The sequence below is a fragment of the Rosa chinensis genome, chromosome 7 (assembly GCF_002994745.2).
Source record: "Rosa chinensis cultivar Old Blush chromosome 7, RchiOBHm-V2, whole genome shotgun sequence".
NCBI lineage: Eukaryota > Viridiplantae > Streptophyta > Magnoliopsida > Rosales > Rosaceae > Rosa > Rosa chinensis.
This window is the reverse complement of record NC_037094.1, coordinates 53640873-53663370: the sequence shown is the minus strand read 5'-3', so window position 1 is coordinate 53663370 and position 22498 is coordinate 53640873. Positions and strand designations below refer to the sequence as shown.

The following is a 22498-nucleotide window of genomic DNA, read 5'->3' as shown; positions in this document are numbered from 1 at the left end:
TAAGATACATAATCAGAGCGGTATAGTTAACCAAAATACAACACAAGTAGACTAAACAAATAACGTGCAGCTAAAATATGGAGGGGTGGATGTTATGTCTAAACTCCTAACTAGGGCTGTCAATGGGTCGTGTCGGGTTGGGTTCGTGTCGGGTCAATGTATTTGTCGTGTCACAAGAGACAAACCCAAACCCAACCCATTTAATAATCGTGTCGAAAATTTAAACCCAAACCCAACCTATTTACTAAACGGGTTACCCATTTCCAACCCGCTTAACCCATTTAATAAATAGGTCGTGTCATGTTAGATCAAATGACTCATTTAAGGATACATTGCGACCCATAAACTAAAAAAAAATTCATAAATTCATTAAATTCACTAAAAAATCCACATGACGAAAAATATAAATAATTATATATAATTCATAAATAATTAAATCAAATAATGATGAAATAAAATATTTCAAATTGTCCAATCGTAGGATCAAATACTCCCAACTTCCAAAATTTCAAGAAGAAGTATAACATAATCGGGTTATATGGGTTCACTTCGTGTTGGCGGGTTGACCCGTGGCCAACCCGTTTATTAAATGGGTCATGACGGGTTGACCCGCGGCCGACCCGCTTTTTAATCTTGTGGGTTCAACCCGCTTTATTTCGTGCGGGTTTCGAGTCGTGTTATCGGGTCGTGTCGGAATTGACAGCCTTACTCCTAACGTGCTCGGTTTCAGCGTGTTAATGAAAAATGAAGACAATCCAAAACAATGGTGGAGTCTCATTGTTGCTTGAGATGGCCATGGCCCCTCCAAGCTTCCTCATAAAGAATTGGCTAAAAAGTTTCATTATATATATATAACCTTGCTCAGGTGCGGATATCCGCACCTAAGGAAAAAGTTACAGATTTTTCATTTTTACCCACTTTTCGATCATATTTTCACATCTTAACCGTTCAGTTTTTAGATCCTAATGTATAGATCATCTCTACAAAATTTCAGCCAATTTAATGATCGTTAAGGCATCCAAAACAGCAATTTACACGAAAGAACCGAATATGTCGAATCGGAACCGTTCGTGTTTATAATGGTAAATTGTAGTTTTGGATGCCTTAACGATCATCAAATTGGCTGAAAATTTGCAGAGATGATCTATACATTAGGACCTAAAAACTGAACGGTTAAGATGTGAATATGTGATCGGAAAGTGGGAAAAACCTAAAATCCGCACCTAAACAAAAAGTGCGGATATCCGCACCTGAGAAGCCCTGTATATATATATATATATATATATATATATATATATATATAAATTGTCACAAAAATTAATGATTGGCCCTCCAAATCATGTAAACTATATTAATGACCTCCCTAATTCTGGCATTCTAATTCTGCCACTGATCTAAGATTATTACAAAATTGTAATCTGAAATTTTGAAACTATGGAACTCTGATCGATTACCAAAGTTCAAAGTTGTATATCAAATTATAGTCACATGCTCGTAATATCAAATTAGATTTAATTAGCTAAACCAGAAGGCTAGAAAAGGTGGCACGCGCCTCCACAAATAACTATGCGTGGGCGTCACCATTTCGGACTTTGAATCTAGAATAAAAAATTATGCCAAAATTATCACCACAACACAACTATCAATTTTTATACCTGCACTAAAGATCAATTTGACGTGGATTGGTCGGAAAACTCCTCAAAAGTTTCGAAAGTTTGACATTTTGCACCGATCATACTCTCTCTACACGTCAAATCAATCTAAGAGGCTTAAGCGGTTTTTATCACCGGCTAAAGGTTTTTAGAGACCAAGTGGTTTCATGGTCAACGGTGGGCGGATGAGGAAGATATGATTGAGTTAAGTCATGTGGGTCCACGATGTCTTAACAGTGTTGATTCTCATTAGGTGCTGAAAATCGAACATAAAGAGAACTATGGGTTGAAGGAGATCGAGAGAAAACAGGCAATCATTTCTCAACCGGTGGCTTGAGCAATGGTGGTCGGACATAAGAGATCAAATCAGGTTGAGTTCGGGTTATGAAATGAGTCAGGTCAGGGAGAAAATTGGAAGATTTGTTTGGCTTGAGAACCGAAATGGAAAGTTTATGTTTTAGGAAAATATTTAAAGGGAAAGTTTCTCAAAACACTAATTCATGCTCCTCACCTCATAACTTACTAGTACAGACTCTGATTTTACCATTCTTTGTGTTCACAGACTCGGTTCAATGTGTTCTACGACTTTTGTGAAGAAAGATCATTCTTAGTTGCTCTGGCTAACAAAGATTAGACCATGTGAAAGTTATACATTTGGAGGGAAACCCACAATTATCTTTCCACGTTATTTATCAATGTATGAGTACATCAATTAACTAGTTCAATACTAATTTTATTTACCAATGAGGACTAGTTGAAGACTTTTTGGTGAGACCCATTTCTCGATCACATTTCCGCAAATCAACCGTCAGATGTTTAGATATTTATGTGTAGATCATTTGTGTAATTTTTCAACCAAATTGAAAATCGTTAAGGCAGTCATAATCATGATTTATCAATTATGAACATAAACGGTTCATGTTTGACAAATACTGTTCGTCTATTGATTTGATCTAGTTCGGTACCTTAACGATTAGCAATTTGAAAGAAAATTTTCAAAAGTGATCTACTCATGCATATATAAACATCTAACAGTTGATTTTCCTTAATCTAGTAAAAAACTGAGTCTCTCAAACCATTGATTAGAAAATCTTCAACTAGTCTTCATTATAGTAGTCATCAAAGATCTCATAATAGATTAATGTAGCCACACAATGTTTTGGGTTGATTTTTTTGCTTACGTGGAATTCTTGTGCATCCGCATCACCATTGTTCCGTTGTTCATATATTGCAGCCCTCGCCCCAACTGGACAATAAAACGCTCCAAGGTTTTACGGCCCATCTCATTGCAACAGTGTTCTCTCCAGAACCCAGTGCAAAACAGAGCTGCAATTCATTTCTGGGTCAATCAAGCTTTTATTTCAACGGAGATGATGATGGCACTAAAAGCTAAACCCCTCTCATCCCCATCACCATTTTTCAGGTACTCGCCGCAAAACCCAATTTTCTTTCTCCCTCGATTACTCTCTTCCCAAACCCCAATCGACAGTGACGTCGACACTGTCTACCGCATAGTCAGTAGCTCCACCCGTTCCCAAAACTTGAAGCAAAACTTGAAATCGAGCGGTGTTTTCCTCTCAAATGATTTGATAGATGAGGTTCTGAAGCGGGCCAGGTTCAGCCATGGAAACCCTTTACACGCTCTCGAGTTTTTCAATTACACTGGGAATAGGAGAGGGTTTTATCACACCACATTTGCACTTGACACAATGCTTTATATGTTGGGAAGAAGTCGAATGTTCGAAAAGATGTGGGAGGTTTTGGTTGAGATCAAGAGTAAGGATAGGAATTTGATAACTCCTCGTACTGTGATGGTTGTTTTAGCTAGGATTGCTAAGGTTTGTTCTGTTAGGGAGACTGTGGAGTGTTTTAGAGAGTTCAAGAAGCTTGTGCCCGAATTCGACACAGCTTGTTTCAATGCGTTGTTGAGGACTCTTTGTCAAGAGAAGAGTATGACAGATGCTAGGAATGTGTATCATAAGCTGAAGCAGAGCTTTAGGCCGAATTTGCAGACCTTTAATATATTGTTATCGGGTTGGAAGTCATCGGAGGATGCTGAGGGGTTTTTCGAGGAGATGGGGGAGATTGGTCTGAAACCTGATATTGTTTCGTACAATTGTTTGATCGATGTTTATAGTAAGAATAGGGAAATGGAGAAAGCGTTTAAGTTGATGGAAAAAATGCATGACGAGGATATATCACCGGATAAGATCACGTATACTTGTGTCATTGGGGGATTGGGGTTGGTTGGTCAGCCTGATAAAGCCAGAGATGTGTTGAAGGAAATGAAGGAGCTTGGGTGCTACCCAGATGTTGCGGCATACAATGCTGCCATTAGGAATTTTTGCATTGCAAAGAGGCTTGGTGATGCTAATGGGTTGGTGGAGGAGATGATAAGTAATGGTTTGAGTCCAAATGCAACTACTTACAATTTGTTCTTTAGGGTTTTCTTCTGGTCAAGTGACTTGCAGAACTCTTGGAGCTTGTATGGGAGAATGATGCATACTGGGTGTCTGCCAAATACACAGTCGTGCATGTTCCTGATCAGGTTGTTTAAGAGGCTGGAAAAGGTGGATATGGCATTGCAGCTGTGGAATGAAATGGTGGAGAGGGGTTTTGGGTCTTATATATTGGTATCTGATGTGCTGTTTGATTTGCTGTGTGATATGGGTAAACTAACAGAAGCAGAAACGTGCTTCTTGCAGATGGTGGAGAAGGGGCATAAGCCAAGTAATGTTTCCTTTAGAAGGATCAAGGTGCTTATGGAACTGGCAAACAAGCATGAGGCCCTCAAGAACTTGACAGAGAAAATGGCACTTTTTGGCTCTTCAATCCATCTTCCTGAGAGTATGGATAGGTCAACAGAGGTACCACGCTCAGAACCACTTGCTTGAAAAAGTATACTGGTGAGTTGTGTCAAGTCATTAATTGGCAATGGTGATAACTAATGCTGCAAAATTGCTGATTGATATATCAAAAGAGGTGCGTTACACAATTGGGTTACAGAAGCTTGCCATGTGAAGTGTTAACTCCTAAGAATCTCGATTCGGCACTCAGATCTTTTTGTTGGCCTGGGCCTTTTCCTGTGACATGGTTATACTGGGTGGCAAATTCAGTTGGTCTAGCTATTTTGCCCAGTGGCATGGGCCATTGAACTAGGTTCTCTGTTGTTGATTTTTTATTGAAAAGGAGCAAGTTGTCAATTTATAGTCCGGTTGGGAAAGTTACGCAGTCTCAAAAATGCTGATGTCACTATTTACTGGCCTTTAACACGGTGAAGTCGCTGGCTCACCCACTGAGACTGCTTGTTCCACTAATTTCCCAACTTCCCTCTAATTCGGTTAGACAAGTATCCAGTTAGAGTCGGGTAAGAACTTATCATTTCAACTTTTTTCATATGTGTTTGTTTGCTACTGCTTTTGTTACATAAATATAAGTAGTTCGGTCTCTCCTATTGCATATATCAGGCAGGCTCCATTCTGGTGAAAGTCATTTGTATTGATGAAAATCTTTACTGCCTGAAGAATTTATATCCAAATAGTTGCTCAGGAGTATGTTTCATGCTGAAATATAACCTGTTCCTAAAGATTCCAGACATACACGCTTACATGCAGACATCTCTCTATGTATGATCAATGCATCTTTTACTTGTTCGTATTTGTCTCAGCTCTAGGCCATGGATTTCTTCTATTTGTATTTCTTCTTCTTTCTAATAAAATATTTTCTTCTACAAAATTAGATATATACATATACCTATGATATATGCTTTATGTGAAAAATGTTTTCTTATAAGAGAAGAAGATAAAGATATTCTATTATTTCTGCTCTTGAACATAACAAATACTGGGTTGAACTCGGGTCATCTTCTTTCATGACTGCTATATACCCACAACCCCCACTACTACTGACTTGCGTTCTGGTCCTGCACATCCTTTAACTTTTGCCACTACGACACCATTACCTGTGAACTTTCTGGTTTTCCTAATGTAACCCTTTATTGACACTGCCATTTAACAGCTCTTTTTTCTCATTTTGATTCTTTTTTGTAAAATCTGTTTCAGTTTTTTGCCAATGGTGTCATCAACATTGACTTCTTTTTCATGTTTATTTGTTTTAATGGCATTATATCTTTTACAAATCATAATGGAACTAGTGATGTCTTTAATTGTGAACTATCTCAAATCAAACCCCAGAATTGATTCTTGTGATGCTATTGGCATGATTGAAGTGAAATTTCACTTTGTTTCTCCCTTATGCTGCAAGGCCATGTACCTAAGTTCAAACAAAGATACTATCATCTAATATTGAATGGACGTGAATATACTATGAGCTGTTCTTTATTCCCCAGGTCTTTTCATGTTTTCTCTGAAGTATCTGGTGCCTTTCCTGTGCTGAATTTCTGAATACTTAATTGTTTCATTTACATGTAAAAAAAATTTTAATGCAAATTTCATTATAATGTTCTTTCACAGAATTACAGTAAGGAAATTGTATCTGTGAGGCAAAATCACAACAGAGCCATTTTCACAACCTTTGTCCCATCAGATGATAGCAAGGACTTGGAAGTTTGTGCACTTGCAGTTATTCCTGAGCATGTGCAGCAGAGTGGAGGCAGCTTCAGCTCAAAGTATGGGACCTAACCATAATGCATTATATGCTGTTTGCTTGATCATCTTTGCTGACCTGATAAAAGGCCGCTCTTCCAAGGGTTTCTATGATAACCATATTGCATTATTCGGTAATACAATGTTTTTCTGATGATGTAGTTTGTCGGAAAAGTTGGTAGGCATGTCTGTAGATGTCATTCCGTGGCTGTGTGCTGAGGCAAAAGCTTTCAAGCTCAGTAATGTTGGGTTGGTACTTTTATGTCTGATGGTTTCTTATGGTCAATAGTTTACATTTTCACTGCTGTAAGTGGGGTGATGGTTTTTCCCGTTTGGTGTTTCATGCGCTTTTTCAGCTTGTAATCGTTTTTCAATTTAATAGAACAACAAACTAATGTTACCAGAAAGTAAAAAAAGTTGAAGATAGTCTATACAATTTGTTCTCAACAAATGATTCACCTTCTATGTTAGATATATTTGAAAGAAAAGAAAACTACAATAGCTAGTAAATTAGGTAATAGCTGTACCAATGCAACTTCATAGCAAATTAACCAGTAGAAAAGTGCTGTGGGTAAGTGGGTTAACTGGTATACACCTGAGAAGTGATAATGACATCAGATCTCTGGGTAATTGCAATTACAGTGGGTTAGTGGCAGCGAATGAGCTAGATACGCTGACATTACGATTTTACCCTCACATAATCTGAGGAGTTTATATTCCTATAATTTAGTTTGATAGGGGTATTTAAGACAATCCGAACTCTGGTGTATTGACACTCAGTTCTGAAAGAAGCTTTGCTATTCCCGCCAAAAGAAAGAGACGACATCTATTTTTGTCTTTACTGAACCATAAGCGAGCTACCTATCACCGCGTTCCACATGCCTCTCTCTCTCTCTCTCTCTCTCTCTCAAAGGAGATTACTGTTGACCCAAAATATCTCTGGTAACCATTTTTCTTCTTTTACAATTCTGCGTTTTGGGATTGAATATTTTATCAAACCCTTCACTTGTATTCATTCGAAGTGACAATGTGAAGTTGTGAACCATGGCTGAAGAGTATAAGTCTTCTTTAATTTTCCATTTGGAAGCTTATACTGATTATGGTACAAACTCGAAGCATTGTTCCATTACACCACCTTGTACAGTGGCCACAGTACTGGAATTAGTGAATATAGTAGATGAACAGTATTGTATGTTAGAATGTATGTATCTTACTATTTATAAGTACATGATACTTTTGTGTGTTTGCTTTACTATTTAGGTGTTGCATGATTGGAAGACCAATAAAAATGGTTGCAAGGCACGTATTGCTGCCAAGTACAGTGGTGTGAACCTTGAATTGGTGAAGAATTTTGAGATGGGGATGTCCAATAAGACTGCCAATTTTCTCAAATTGACCCCCTATTGGGAAGGTGAGCTTTATTTCTTTGCAGGTCTAAAATGTATGTTTGCTATGTTTTGCTTACCGGGAATGGCTTTTGACGTGTAGGTTCCTTTGTTAGAAACACCTGTTGGTCCTGTTTTCGAGAGCAATGCCATTGTACACTATGGTGAGAGGACTATATCATAGGTTTTTGAATTTATCTCTAGGAATTATAGTCAGAGGTTGAACTTGACTGTGTGTTTTCACTTGCTGCAGTTACTAGCTTGAAGGCAAATAATACTCTGTTTGGTTCTTCCTTATTTGAACATGTAAGCAAATAAAGGCTCTCTCAGTTGTACAACTTCTATATGTCTACTTGATGTTCTACAGTAAGTCTCCTTAAGGGTCCCATTGGTATATTACAAATTCCAAGTGGACTTTGGTAGTTCTTTTAACTGTCAAAATCATCTTTCTTGGATTAATGTTAAATCTTTACCGGCACACATTGTGAGAAGACTTTGGAGTTACAATGTCAGCTGAGTCATATTTTCAGGTTGTAGGACTGATGTTTACGATTCAGTTGTAGGTCATTCATGTAATGCTAAATGTATTTACTACGGACCAGGGATCGTGATAATGATTTCCAATGTCGGTTATTTACACTTCAGATGATATACCAAAATAATCACTTTACGCTGTTATTTCACTTTGACAGCCTTTGTGGAGCAATGGATAGATTTTGCATCTTTGGAGATTGATGCCAATATGTTGTGATGGTTGAAACAGCGTATGGGTTATGCTGTTTACCTTCCTCATGTTGAGAGATACTTTTGGACATTGGTTAATCTTCCTAATTTTCGCAAGATATTGGGGGAGGTGAAACAAGCAGAATCTATTCCAGCTGTTCAGTTAGTGATGAAGCCTTCACAGCCTAAGGAATCTGCAGAAACAAAGGTCAAGGTTCAGACGAATAAAGAGGCCAAGAAAGAACCAACAGAACCTAAAGTAGAAGAGTCTGCTCAGGAAGAGGAGGCACCCAAGACCAAGGCAAAGAATCCTCTTGATCTTTTGCCTCCTAGCAAGATGATATTGGATGAATGGAAAAGACTTTATTCAAACACAAAGACCAACTTCCGTGAGGTTGCTGTTAGGGGTGATTCCTTATCACCTTCGTTAATCTATGCATGCTAGCACACTGTGTTTTCATTTTGTCACAAATCTCACTAGTGCGAATGTGGTATTGCATTTTCAGCCAGTATATACTATGTAGTATCCTCCTGCATTCTCTTATGCAATTTGTATCTCTTCTAAAATATATTAGGTCCATTTTGTACTGAGTCCCATGCTGTTTATTCTCTTTTGTTCAGTTACTTTTGTGCTCTTTAATAAATGGAACTTTTATTTTCTATGATTGTTGCTTTATGACCTACAGTAGTAGCTATGTTCTAGACTACTAGTCTTATTTCACATTATTGGTGTTTCCATTTGGTGGCCTTATTTTGGTTCCAATCTTCTTGATGAGAAACGAAGCTTAATTAATAGTAAGATATAGCAAAGAATAGTGTCTAGCACTTCACAGAAAGCTGTACGACCCTTATTTTGGTCAGACCTCAATAAAGGAGCAAGTCAGTAAAGTAGACCTTCAATTACATTAGATAGTGTTGAAGCTTCCAGTTGTTGCTTTATATTGGCTAAATTACCTGTCTCCGTAGTGGAAATATTCTGCCATGGTTTTAAGTTCATACTTATTCATGGCTTTCTATATAACTTCAAATCACCCAAAATATGAACATTTGAGTCACAGTATATCAACATTTGTTACCCTCTCTCACTGGTTATTGACCTTTTCACATCTCATGCTATTGCATCTTACTCTCTTTGCCATCTTGTTGCCATGCTGCTGCTGTTTCTCCTTCACCTTTTCAGTATTTCTCTCATTGCTAGGCAAGGAATGCATTCTTTGTAGTTTTTTATATATCTATTAATACACATGTGAGCATGTGACAGCTTTTGAACTTGATTCCTCTAAGAAATTTAGAATGCACACATATTGTCAGATGCTGGGAAACTTTTCCTTCTGGATGAGATTTATCCTTGCACCTAGGAATTTAAACTGTCTTTAGCCATCCAGTTCTAAGGTTTTCATGATTGCTTTTCTTGTTATGAATTCAATGTTCGTGAAGAGAATTTCATGTATACTTTATATTGATACTCACTTCTTGCTGGATTCTGGGAAATGTATGATCCCGAAGGTTACTCTCTTTGGTTTTGCAAGTACAAGTACAATGATGAAAATACTGTTTCATTCGTCACTCTGAATAAGGTGGGCGGTTTTCTACAGCAAATGGATTTGGCTTGTAAGTATGCTTTTGGGAAGATGTTGGTGATTGGCTCTGAGACTCCTTTCAAGGTGAAGGGCTTGTGGCTGTTCCGCGGGCAAGAAATTCCCCAGTTCATAATGGATGAGTGTTATGACATGAAACTGTATGATTGGCGGAAGGTTGATATCACTGATGAGGATCAAAAAGAGCGTGTGAATCAGATGATTGAAGATCATGAGCCCTTTGAGGGGGAGCCATTGTTGGATGCCAAATGTTTCAAGTGATGGGAATAGGTTTTTCCAAGAGGCTAATGTAACATTTCAGGATTTCTTTAGAAGGTCTTTCAGTCTGGTTGTGTTTCAAACACTGTTTTGCTGTTCTTTCCCTTTTGTGTCATTGTAGGATCTTGTTCACATATGATATAACATCTTTCAGCCGCAATTATTTTGAGCTTATTAATAATAACTCTATAGAGAAGTAGTTGCAATACCTCATGTAAGAATAATCAAATCCCTAGTCATTGAAGGAGAACAGGCTTGTAGTCAAAGTATTCAATAAAAAAAAAGGACTTGGTTCAGCTAATTTCAAATTCAGATGAGTGCAACCTTCAGATACATATGCAATATATACAATCATGCTTTTCTCTACATATATTGAACTGCACTATGCAGATATTCGATTTCTACAGAATTGCACAGCACATTCATGAGCGTAATGATGGCCGATTTTCGTATTCACATTGCTGTGACGTGCAGAGACAGCCAAATCAAGGAATAAAAGGAGAAGTAATATAAAATACATGAAGAGGAATGTACTTTGGTGGCATTCTACAAAGACATCAATGCATCAACGCGGTTGATCGTGCTGATAATCATACACTTCAAAGTCCTGATAATGCAGAGAACCATCACCCTTATAGTGAAGAAGGTAATAGCACTGCTCGCAGAAGTAGCAAGGGTTCTCCGGAGCATATTTGTCATCTACAGTCACCTTTGTGGCTCTATATATCCTACAAACATTACATTTTCGTACATGTAGCTTCAGTTGGAATAACAGTATCGGATAAACTGCACTGTTCTGTACATCCTCCGGATGAAGCAATCGCATGTCTCTAATTACAATGGTGTGCCTGCAGTCTCCCTGGTGACAATACAGATAACCAGCACCAAGTCGAAATTTCAAGTCCCTAAACTTTGTCTTGTGCATGTCAATAACTCTATAATGAGGCAATTGTGAGCCTTTTATACCGTCAACAACTGCTAGTTTTTTCTGCTTTTGCATGTTAGCTCCACCTAAAATGGATTCCCATTTTTGAAGAGCATTATCTCTTGAGTTTGTAAGCCAATCAAGTATAGGCTCACTGTAGTCTAATGCCGAGGGGTCACGCAAATCATTGTAGAATGTATCCTCAATGAGGAAATATCCTGATGGATCCTTTCGCATCACATGGTCTGTTAAGCAGTATATCTTATCTCTCAATTCAGTTAAGCTTTGTCTCCCTAGTACCAAGAATTCTTGTGTCTTGATCCAGATTTTCACATTATGGTAAACCTCGACTGTAAGAGCAACTTCTGGATGTTGCACAGGTATGTAGTCCTGAATGCTACTGTTGCTGCATGACTTTACCTTTACTGCGGAACTTGCAGACCTGAGGGGCTTTAGCCTTTCAATTGTTCTTGAGGATGATGTGACAGCACGGCGACCCTCGATTTTCAGACTAGGGTTGTATGAATGCAGTGTAACAGCTGCTTTATCTTCATCCTGCTTTTCTTTGATTTTCTTAATATCCTCCACCTTCTTTGCAATATGTGACCAAAAAACCTTCTTGTCCCTGTAAGTGTCCTCAAGAGCATTTGTCTCCCTTTCTTTTCTTTTCCTTGGTTTCTTTTTACAAGTTCTATCATCTGATGTCTCAAGGTCATCTGCTATCCCATCATTGGGAGCTTTTTCATCATCCTTAAGTACTTCCTTGATAGCCATATCTACTAATTCTTCCTCACTGATGATCTTGAGCTCATCCACCGAGATGTCTTCGTCAGAAACTTGAGATGAAACTGAAGATACTTCTACCTCTAAATCCTGCAGTTGTTGGAGAATCGAAGACTGGAAGAAAGGGACACTGGTGATTGGACTCATCAGATTATGAACGTAGAGGGGTCCCCCTCTCAGAACTGAAAGCTCCTCCTCCTCCTCACCACGATCAAATTTTTTGCCATTGGTGTCTTCTTGGTATTCAACACCAGCATTTTTGCTGCTCTCTGCCATCTGTATAGATTAGAGAGGTAGGCGGAGATTATAAACCTAATGGTTAAACAACTAGTTATATATACCTATTTTTTTTTTGGTATTCTAATGAAAAATACAATCTAAATTGTGCTTTTATAGAAGACCTGATTATGATAGCAAGATGACGTCTAATAGAAAAAGGAATAACAACCTAGAAAGTAAAAAACATATACCCCATAAACTTAGACAGCGAGGAAACCTTATCGTATTAGGAAATCTCTCTCTGAAACTTGGCATCGATTATTACCAAACTCTTTCTTTTCAAATTGGAGGTGATGGGGTATATATGGTGTTGATGACTTGTACTAGTTTCAAGTATTTTGGAATGAGGTTGCAAACTCACAATTTTATTTAGTAACTTACTATATAGTAATACAAATTTAAAATTGTAGAGACATGCTTACCAAAAAAAAAAAATTGTAGAGACATGATTATTTCAAAAGTTACAGATCAGGTAGCATATTTCCCAACAATTAATCTTTAGCATTCCTTAATCCCACCAAATTTTCTTTCTATTTTACAAGACATCTCTTAATCTGAGCCAAATTTTGCATATTGTATGTATAGCAGACAGGCATAGCATGCTGCACAAGATTGTGCAAGGTAGTGGACGTAGCGTTGTCATGCATTGAGCCCTTCTCTGCTTACCGATCAGGCATGGCTGAAATTGTTTGCAACCTAGAGGACTCTTTGATTCTCAAGATGCATGGGGCAACTTGTTTGGACAGAAAAACCAGCAACTTAAAGCTTTATCATCTTTACTGTATGTGCAAAGCAAGCAATAGTATCATCTCAATCTGAGCATCATCCCCATTACATATGTCAGCCTAATCAGAACAAATTTGATCCTAGTTTTTACGCCTCTTGGGTCTAATCTTCTTTATAACTTGACAATTCGAAGAGATATTGTTTTTCTTTCCAGATTGTGATCCTTTTTTTATATTCCCAGTCTTCCTAGGAAAAGTAGAAGTTTTTGTTGAAGTAGCCTCTGCTACAAGAAAATCATTAGGGCCAAGAGCTGGACGTTCTTTCTCGCGATCAGCAAAATTGCGGATAAGAGCAGCTTTACGTATTCTCCTCTCTTCTCTGAGCAACAGCACTTCTTCTGGAAACAACACCTTCCATCTCCTCCAGCACATATTATCAGTCCGCTGAGGTACACAGACAGAAACTTTTGACCAGCAATGTCCATGCTCTCCAATTGCTGCTCTCAGGATCGAGTCTTCTTCTTCAGTCCATTCACCGAACTTCAAAGAACGTTCTAAAGAGTTGACAAACCTATCTCGACATTGTACCTGAGTTTGCCCCCGCACAAACTGAGCTATTTTATTCCAATTTTTAGTCCCCCCGAAAAGAATATGAGCCACAATCAGGCATGTGTCTTCCTCTAAAGTCCACTTACCTTTTCTTGTCCTGGTTGGATGAATTGCTTTTTTCCATCTATTAGAGCTTTGCGTACCAGTTCTTCCTCCTAAAGCAGAAGCCACGGACAGCCAATCACCCTCACCAAACACTTCTACAGCAGAGTTGAGTTTCGCATCCTCTTCCTTGCTCCATTCACCTTTCAGTATGAAAGCATTTAGACTCCTTTGATTGCGTGCCAAGCACTGAAATGGAGTCCTGTTAATCCCTTTTAGAACTAGTGATGCAGGTGCTATATCAATCCAATCATTGACCCCCTGCTTCTGAACAAGCTCCAGAATTCTTTTGTCCTCATCTACAGTCCATGGTTCATGGTTGATTAAGGGATCCTCCCAGTTCAACCACCTTGCTTCACGTTCTTCACCGGAACGACCAGGAACATACATGGAAGCCAACTGCTGCTAGTTAACCTTAGGCAGGAACTCTCTAATGCTACGAGAAGTAATCTCAACATCTTTGATTGAAGCCAAAACGTCATCAATGTCGTTGACATTTGAGTTTCCTCCATGATATTGAAGCACCATTTCCTGAAACTGTTGTCTTATTCCCTTCAGAAGATTTTCCTTTTCTACCTTTGACCAGTTTTTTCGGTCCGGAAATTTGGTCAACATCGTCATTCTGTAGTTAGCAACATGTGAATTTTCTGCAGGGCCATAAAACGTAGCTCCATCGTCGTCGTCATGAGGAGGCTTTATTGAATCCCTTGAAGTCCCTCTTGGCCTTTTCTTTAAAATTAACCGCACACGAGGATCCTTCTTTTGGGACAATGCCTCCCCTGTTCTTCTTTTGCAATGAAGTTGAAAGTCTCTAAGGATTTTGACACGCTGCTTCAGTTTGTTGTTCTCCTCTATTTTTGCTTGGATTTGTATTAGCTTACTTCAAAGAAACTTCTGACAGGATCTGTTCTTATTAATGGCATCCATAAAAGCCAGTGTAGACTTTGGGAAGCCTGAAATTTCGGGTGGAGACATAATAGATGGCCTGCAAGAATTGTCAGTTGTAGATGTCTCTACGTTGCAAGCTTCCTCTACTGATTCGCTGCAACAAGAAAGTTCAATCTGTTGTGCACTTATTTAGTGAGCATTGTTCTCGTAGGCAGAGAAACGTTTTCGAATGGCAAGTAGAGTTTCGTAGTCGTCGGAGACAGTGGCTGGTGACAAAGTACTACGAGGAAGAGGCTCGCCAGTTGAAGAATCCGAGAATTGGCTCTTAATTTTGTGGACCAACTCAAGGTCATCAATATCGTTGTCCATGTCAATGTCAATATCATTGTCTATGTCAATGTCATCGGGGTCTCTGCCAGTGAGCATACAGGCACGCCTTAGAGCCTCCAGTCCTCATTGAAGCCCTCATCGTCTTCTTCTTCATCTTCCTCGCTGCAAGAAATCTCTTCCTTTTTGTTTTCGGATAGAAGATACATTCTGACATTCTGTGACAATTGCCTTTTGATACTCTACAAGACTTGTCGCTTTGGATGATGAATGGGAGCTCGCAATCTCATCAGAAATTCTTGTCTCCCAGAATACAAAAGGATATGAAAAATGATAAGAAAGATATTTGAAAACTAGACTAGGTGTACATCTCTTTTGCAAGGCCATTGGATTTCCCTAGTGCTTTTGGGTAAAGGATTTCCTTCTCCAAAAAAAAAAAAAAGGTGAAAGCTTTTACCCCCAAGAAGTGGGAAATTCTCTTCCTTAAAGAAGCAGAAAATCCTTTACAGAAAGAAATAAATAGCAACAGAAAAAAAAAAAAAAAAAACAAGGGGTTCATCTGGCAATTAAGATGCAGATTCCTTCACGGTATTGATTTCCAAATAGACATACAGCTTTATCTATGATTCTATTCTACAAATCTCTCTAATTTTTCCTGGAGAAAAAGAATTTCTCACTGTGTTCGCAGATTCAAAAAGAGTGCAAATAAATAGGCAAGAAAAAAAAGCAACATATGAAAGATCACTCTCTTTAGAACCTCAGCTAAAAAAAATTAAAAATCAGCATCTACATGAAACAATGCCAGAGAAAAACCTATGCCACATACTCATAAAATCTATAAAGTGGGAAAGGCATGAAGAAGGTTTATCATAAATCAACTCCAGACTTGATAAAGCGGTCGCAATGATAATTGTCATTAGGAACAGCATCTACAAAGGAGTGATTCGAACAAACACATGTTGATATTGCAATTTATCCACAACAATACAACGGAACTGACAAATAGCCACTAAATATCAGTATTGATCGATGCCAAATAAATGAGAAAGAAAAATACAGTGAAATGTTAAAATATAGAAATAAATAGCAACAAAAAGTTGCTGGAGGAGCAGGTATCTTCAATTTTGTTGCAAAGGGTTCATCTGGCAATTAGGATTCTCTCCTGTCCATCAACCCAATATCACAAAAAAAGAATGATGGTTAAGTCAGAGAGACTGTGCACCTGATAGGACCTGATTAATTAATACAGGCATACTGTCCTCCGACTCTTTTCCAGGTGAACGCCTCTTTAAGACCTGTTTCACTTAGCAGATAAAGTATATTACATTATCATTTAAAAATACACACACGCATTATTCAGATTATAGCAGCACAAGAAGAAGAATCCCATTATGAATTCCAGGTTCCTAATGCATAAAGACATACAACATAAGCTACTAGTGTTTCAAAAAAGAAAAATAACTTGAGCTAAAACATAAAAGACGAAATACTACAGTCGCCTAAGGAGTTGTTAATGTCGGTAGCGAGCAGCATTAACATGTTAAGTTGTTAACCTTTTGTAGAAGAGCTTTACTGGTTCATGACTTCTGAAAGAAGAGCACCAAGATAATGCTTTGTTAAACTTTGTATAGTCTTCTGGATTGGTTTGCTGACTGTGGCTATCATCACCTCTTTGAATACTGAACCACTATCTTCTGTTTGGGGGTGCTTTAGAGGGCTAGTAGTGCTCCTAGACCTTTTATTTACTCTTATAATCCAGTCACTCAATAACCCGTCTTGAACAGAGTCCACATTCATTTCATGGTCCTCTACCCTTAAACGTTTCCCTTGTGAAGCACTCCTGAGCTTACTATTCAATGCTGTTTCATTCAGGCGAACAGATGTCAATTCTTGCTTCTGCCGTTTGTAGCTGATGAGAGAGGGCTTCTGCCGTATTGTGTGCATCTGCATGTGGCTGCGCATTCACTGTCCAGAAGCCCTTGAAGAACTTCAACAGTACTAGTTCTCTGCTCATTATATGACTTATAATTATTCTATTTCTTACTCCCTTTCTTCAACTCTTACCTTGAGCTCCCCTCTCTGATGCATGGATTGAATTCCATCCAACTCAACTTCCAAGTCTCTTTTTTTCCCTCTGTAGACTTTCAATATGCCTCTCAGCCCTCTCAATTTGAGTCAATAACAAATTTCGTAGAATGGTGACAGTTTACCAAACTAGTTTTTCAAAAACAGTTGCACTATAAGTGGAAACAGAGATGAGAAGTTTTGTTAAGACCAGTAGAATTACCCACTACATATGCAACAGCAATGCAAATGATCAAAGACTAGAGCAATGACTGACTTGACTAATGGTTGCTTAAATGGTTGCTTCTTGATTAAAATCTACACAGTAAATGCACAAGTGTATTGCATTGTTACTACATACACTGGCAACAAATTATTCAAGCTTATATAATTTGTTTCACTATAAACTAGCAACTAGGAAACTACCTTTCGGCATGCGGCAAAAGCCAGAGACCCAGAGTTGTGAAGGATTAGCAGCCAATGCAACCTCCCTTACTCCGTTCCAGGCACTTCCTCCACAGTCGGCATTGCGTACCGGCACAATGGACACAGGTGACTGATCTCCAGCCACTGGACAATGCAGTTTCCAAGGTAACAATGTGAGCAGGGCAAGCTACTAATCACTTGTTCCGGCTCATACATTGCCATGGACTCACTGGCAGCCCCATCGATGCCGAATCGCACTTCACTTCCCATATGGACACATCAACAGGCAGCTCTGGCGAGACGGCGGCGTTGAGCACCTGGAATGAGGAAGGCTTGTTGAGGCGCGGGAGGTTGATCCAGAATTGTGTGTCGTCGAGGAGGGTTTCAAGGGTAGGGTGGCTCCCGAATCCCGATTGCCTGGAGAACCATAAATTGACGAGAATGTAATCGGCGCGCTGACCTCGCCTCAGTTTGGGTACGGAGTACGCTTTCTTGCTTCACTTCGGTGTATGTTTGGTTTTGGTTGTCGGTGATACATGCAAGTCCTCGGATCACGTTAGATCGTCGTGCGTGATCATTAGTTCGCCCTATTATAAGTTAGATCCAAGTATAATCCGAATTTTGCTTCTAGTTCAGATCCTGGCTCGATTAAGGCTTTTGTTCCTCTGTCAGATCCTAGTTCGTTTTTGGATGGAGTTATCAACTAAAGTTTTGGTTTCCTTTATGCTTAATCTGTATCAATTTTGTTATCGATATCACACAGTATTCTCAAAGACTTTTTGAGCCCACATCTAATCCGTGCTGGGGAGTCATAAAATGCTTCTTCTCTCTGACCACAAAGAATATTTTGAAATTTAAACTTCAATCAGTATCGATGAGATTCGAATCTAAGGGGGGTGTATTCATTTAAGAGTTTACAAGATTTTTTTGTATTTTGAAAGTTATGGGTATTCAATTGAAATTTTAAACAATTCTTTAAAATCTTGATGTATTCAATTAAGATTTAGAATTATTCATTCAAATCTGCAGATATTCAAAAGTATACAGATTTTTAAGGATTTCATTAAGGGTCTTTCTAAATGTACCCAGCAAAGTTCTAAGTGTATCCAGCAAAATATTTTCTTTTAATTACCTTTAATTTATGTTAAATTTAACCAACTTATTTCCCAAAATGCCCTAGAAAACAATGTACCCAGCAAAACAAAACTTTCTATCTAGATCTTTATACTCGTTCATCCCCATCATACCCTACTCAGCTGAGATCAGGAGATTTATTTGTTTTGTGCTTCTGAGCACTATAAAAACCATGATCGGACAATGCTTGCAGCATTGCAGCAACAAAACTTCTATATATATATATATTTATATATATATATATATATATATATATAAGAGATCTCATTCATTATTATCAGACTAGTTCATAAATTAATAATTGATTAATTAAAAGGAAAAAAAAAGAACGGATTTTTCCATGGATAGAATAACAACGCCATATAATTAAGAGCATGTATTGAGCCTTAGACTTAAAAAAAAATATATCAATTATCGATCAGGTAAGCCTATGGTAGGTTCTTTGTTGTGGATCTGAAGTTGGATTTTGAAATATCTCAGTGTTGGAGTGTGGGACAGTTATTGGAGTATAGAATCTGCCAAAGATGAGAAATATAGCAAATAATGATCAAATATCTTCTAATTGATGTGGAGGGACCTCAAGTTGGGCACACAAGCAATTCTTGGGAATGCACGTATTAGTTCGGTTATAATTTTGGCAGAAACATGTGTTTTGCAATTGAACTGATAGGAGCATTTTTATGCGACGTTTTAATAATTATCTCCTCATATTTTTCTTAGTTATTTCCTTTATTTAATCATTTTTAATTTAGTTTTTATTTTATAGGTACATTGAAATAAATGGAGAAGAAATGAGCTGAAATGAAGAAATGGAGTTTTCCTGGTCCAACTAGGAATCCCAGTCAACGCAGGAATCCTGATGAGGCTAGGAAACCTGAAGGCATTAGGAGACAACATGATGACGTGGGAGATATTATGGGAGATTAAATCTGATTTTTGCATGGGAAATCATGGAGATAATGTGAAAATCATGGAGTTAATGTCAAAAATCAAGACATGATCAAGGATAATGACGCCATGGAGAGATTTAAGGGAGAAAAGGTCCAAAACAAGTCCAGATTCATTCCTATTTTCACTCAAGAGTATTTTGGCCGAAAATTAAGAGAAAAATCAGATTAAATCTTGGGAAAATCAGCAATAATATATTTGGAAAGATTATGGATTTATTTTGGAGCTTTTTGATTGGTTGAGTGACATGGCAGAGCTGACATGGCATTCTGTGATTGGTCGAAGCTGTGTGGCATGATTGGATAGTTATTTGAGGAGATAAATCAGAAAATAATCATGCAATTAATTCAAAAATAATCTCCCTAAATCAAGGTGTTAAATTGGAGGTTTCTTATTGGTTGGATGACATAACAGAGCTGACGTGGCGTTCTCTGATTGGCTAATGCTGTGTGGATCAATCTTGAAGACTTGGAGACTAAGTTGCCATCCTCCTATAAATAGGAGCATTCTCTACACAATTCTACACACCATCACACAACAACACATCACACAACAACACCACCACAACAAACACCTCTTCATTCAGAAAATTCTCTCCATCCTCTAACGCAAGCCACGGATTTCAAGCAAGGCCGAAGAAGCAAGAGAAGAAGGAGCCGTGACCTATTCCTCCACCATCCACCATTGAAGACTTGCTTTCAAGCTTCAAGGATCACAACGAAAATCATCCATCCTCATCTTCCATCCACGGTGTAATTCGACCTCTACTTTGTAACCTTTGTTTGAATTTCGTTGGTTTTGTTTTAGTTGACATTCATGATTGAACAAAATTATTATTTCTGGAATTTTTATGATTAAATGAGAATTTCGACTCTTATATTGTAATTCGAGAGTTGCTTATGTGAGTTTGTTTAATTAAATTTGCTTTATAGATATCTTTTGTATTTTAATCTTATGTGGTTCGAAACACTTAGGGTTTTGATATGAATGGTGCTAGGTTTAAGAACATGAAATCAACTTTTTATTTTGTGTAACTTGAATCGAAGTAGTAAAGGTTTTGGACAAAAACCGAATTTAATTAAAGAGGATTGCAATTAGGTGGACTTTTTCATACTAAGTTGCACACTTGAGTTGATAGCCTTTCTTTATTCTTAATGCGTTAAACATGTCATGATTGACTAGCTTTCTAGGGCTTGATTACATGTTTGATAGGATTAATCTTTGTGCTTTCACTTAGGTTAATTAGCACTGAAAAGTAAAAAATGGGAAATTATTTGCTTTCGAATATTTCACATGATCAACTCCTTTCTCATGACTTAGATGAACAATATTAGGATTTAATCGAATTTGATCATAGTTTCGGTTTTGATCTTTGTTCTCTCATTCCACCCGTGTATATATGTTTTTTTACATTTTCTTTATTTTATTTATTTTAGTTTTTAATTTAATAATCCTAAAACCCCCTTTTGTGTTCATTTGTATATATTTTTATTCTTTGTTTTATTTTTGTAAATAATACTTTTTACTTGTATTAATTTGTTTTTGCAATTACAGGTGTACCCTCAATCCCAGGAATAGAACGATCCCTATTTACTATATACTAACGATGACATTTCAGAGTTAAATTATGCGCTTGCTTTTAGCGTATCATGAACAAAGATTCAAAATGCAGTGGCCTGTTCTTTTTTACTACATGAATTGTTGTCCACCGTTGAGCCTATGCAGAAATCTAGGTACCGCATGATGGGGATGAACAAGCATAAAGATTTGGGTAGAGACGTGTAGAGTCAGAGAGTGTGTTTGGTTTTGCTTGATACATTGTTTTTCAAGGCATTTTAGGCAAATCAGTTTATTAAATTTAACATAAATTAAAGGTAATTAAAAAAAATATTCTGGGTATGTTTAGAACTTTGTTGGGTACATTTAGAAAAACCCTTTCATTAAATGCTAAATTGTCCACACTTGAAAGCTCTTTCCAACTAGACTACCTATGATGGTTTGCTTAATTTGTATCACGATTCATATTCAAAAGTTTGTAATTATCTCAATGTTAGTGGTGCTGTTCTCTAGTTTAGGCTGACCTAAGAAATCTATTTATATTCTATTAGATTTTTCTCTAATTAGTATTTTTTTTTTACAATAAACAAAAGGAAAAAAGCAAAAGGACATGAAATTCTCTTGCTTTTGTTTTTTTCTTCACAGAAAACGACAATAAATGAAGTGGTAAAGATTCCACATGACATCTACGTTTTTTGGGCAATAGAAAGATACTTCATGTAACTAACTTTCACATTTTTCAATGTAGCATAGTTTAAGAAGTTGGCCCATTCTAACCAGGACTATTAAAATAAGAAAGTAGTTTATAATTTTTATATTAGAGCCACTCTTAAAGGAAAATTCTGGAATGCGCCCTGCGCACGGTGCGCCTCTTAACACCGTCAACGGTAGGGGCTATTTGGTAATCAAATCTCAAGTGGTAAATCTAGTATTAACTCTTCTTCCATGGTAAAATCTAGTTTAAAATCTTCAAACTCTTCCGTCTCTCCTCTCCTTCTCCTGCGGCCAAACCATCACCAACCTCGTCGAGACCGCTCCGATTCCGGCAAAAAATCCATCATCTCCCAGTCGCCGTCGCTCACCGTCTTCGCACCGGTCAGCTCAGTCTGAACCTCCTCCCATCCCCAACCGCTTGTACAGCTACTGCCTCGCCGCTGGAATCAAGAACCATTCTAACCAAGAAGTCGAGAATCAATCTTGATTGTGTTTGATTAAAAATATATGGTTTTAGGAATTTAAATGTTGAAACTAAATATTTAAATGTTGAATCTGAGGTCTGTTTATTGGGGGAGGAATCTGAGGTCTGTTGAACATGTTAGTGTTTGAAGATGTAACTCTGTAATGCTGGTGAAGGACGGCGGGGGAGACAACCAGTTTAAGCGTTGAAAATGAAAATATAAACGAAATACCACATTAAGGAATCCACTGCTGTGGTGCGGTGGCTAAGGCATAATGAATTGATGGTGGCAACAAGGGATCGAGCCAGCTCATTCCCATTTGCTTCTTGTGGG

General features: G+C 37.8%; 3 protein-coding genes and 1 pseudogene across 7 annotated transcripts; 2 read left to right on the top strand and 2 right to left on the bottom strand.

Annotated features, from left to right (window-relative positions):
- Positions 1–2923: 2923 nt before the first annotated feature.
- On the top strand, positions 2924–8352 carry LOC112179749 (putative pentatricopeptide repeat-containing protein At1g02420). 5 transcript variants are annotated; one of them, XM_040511646.1, is made up of 7 exons: positions 2924–5019; positions 6125–6279; positions 6419–7198; positions 7517–7667; positions 7745–7805; positions 7895–7947; positions 8334–8352. In XM_040511646.1, exon 1 carries the CDS (start codon positions 3023–3025, stop codon positions 4544–4546), a length of 1524 nt encoding a protein of 507 aa, XP_040367580.1. In that variant the 5' UTR covers positions 2924–3022; the 3' UTR covers positions 4547–5019; positions 6125–6279; positions 6419–7198; positions 7517–7667; positions 7745–7805; positions 7895–7947; positions 8334–8352. The 5 variants fall into 5 exon arrangements, with proteins under 5 accessions (XP_040367580.1, XP_040367581.1, XP_040367578.1 ...); XM_040511647.1 differs by having other exon boundaries at positions 6419–6505; positions 8334–8351; XM_040511644.1 differs by having other exon boundaries at positions 6125–7198.
- A 2-nt stretch (positions 8353–8354) lies between these two features.
- Positions 8355–10394, top strand: LOC112179750 (elongation factor 1-gamma). The gene is made up of 2 exons (XM_024318229.2): positions 8355–8768; positions 9939–10394. Exons 1-2 carry the CDS (start codon positions 8408–8410, stop codon positions 9977–9979), a joined length of 402 nt encoding a protein of 133 aa, XP_024173997.2. The 5' UTR covers positions 8355–8407; the 3' UTR covers positions 9980–10394.
- Positions 10395–10619: 225 nt separating this feature from the next.
- Positions 10620–12204, bottom strand: LOC112178173 (snRNA-activating protein complex subunit). Its single transcript, XM_024316361.2, has one exon. It carries the CDS (start codon positions 12202–12204, stop codon positions 10786–10788), a length of 1419 nt encoding a protein of 472 aa, XP_024172129.1. The 3' UTR covers positions 10620–10785.
- Positions 12205–13073: 869 nt separating this feature from the next.
- Positions 13074–15067, bottom strand: LOC112178172 (annotated as a pseudogene).
- Between the last annotated feature and the right edge of the window lie 7431 nt (positions 15068–22498).

Bases quoted from the DNA above. Each gene is read 5' to 3' on its own strand.
- LOC112179749 (XM_040511646.1), top strand. From the start codon at position 3,023: ATGATGATGGCACTAAAAGCTAAACCCCTCTCATCCCCATCACCATTT.
- LOC112179750 (XM_024318229.2), top strand. From the start codon at position 8,408: ATGGGTTATGCTGTTTACCTTCCTCATGTTGAGAGATACTTTTGGACA. The intron at 8,769-9,938 runs GGGGTGATTCCT...GTCACTCTGAAT, and splicing joins CTTCCGTGAGGTTGCTGTTA to AAGGTGGGCGGTTTTCTACA.
- LOC112178173 (XM_024316361.2), bottom strand. From the start codon at position 12,204: ATGGCAGAGAGCAGCAAAAATGCTGGTGTTGAATACCAAGAAGACACC.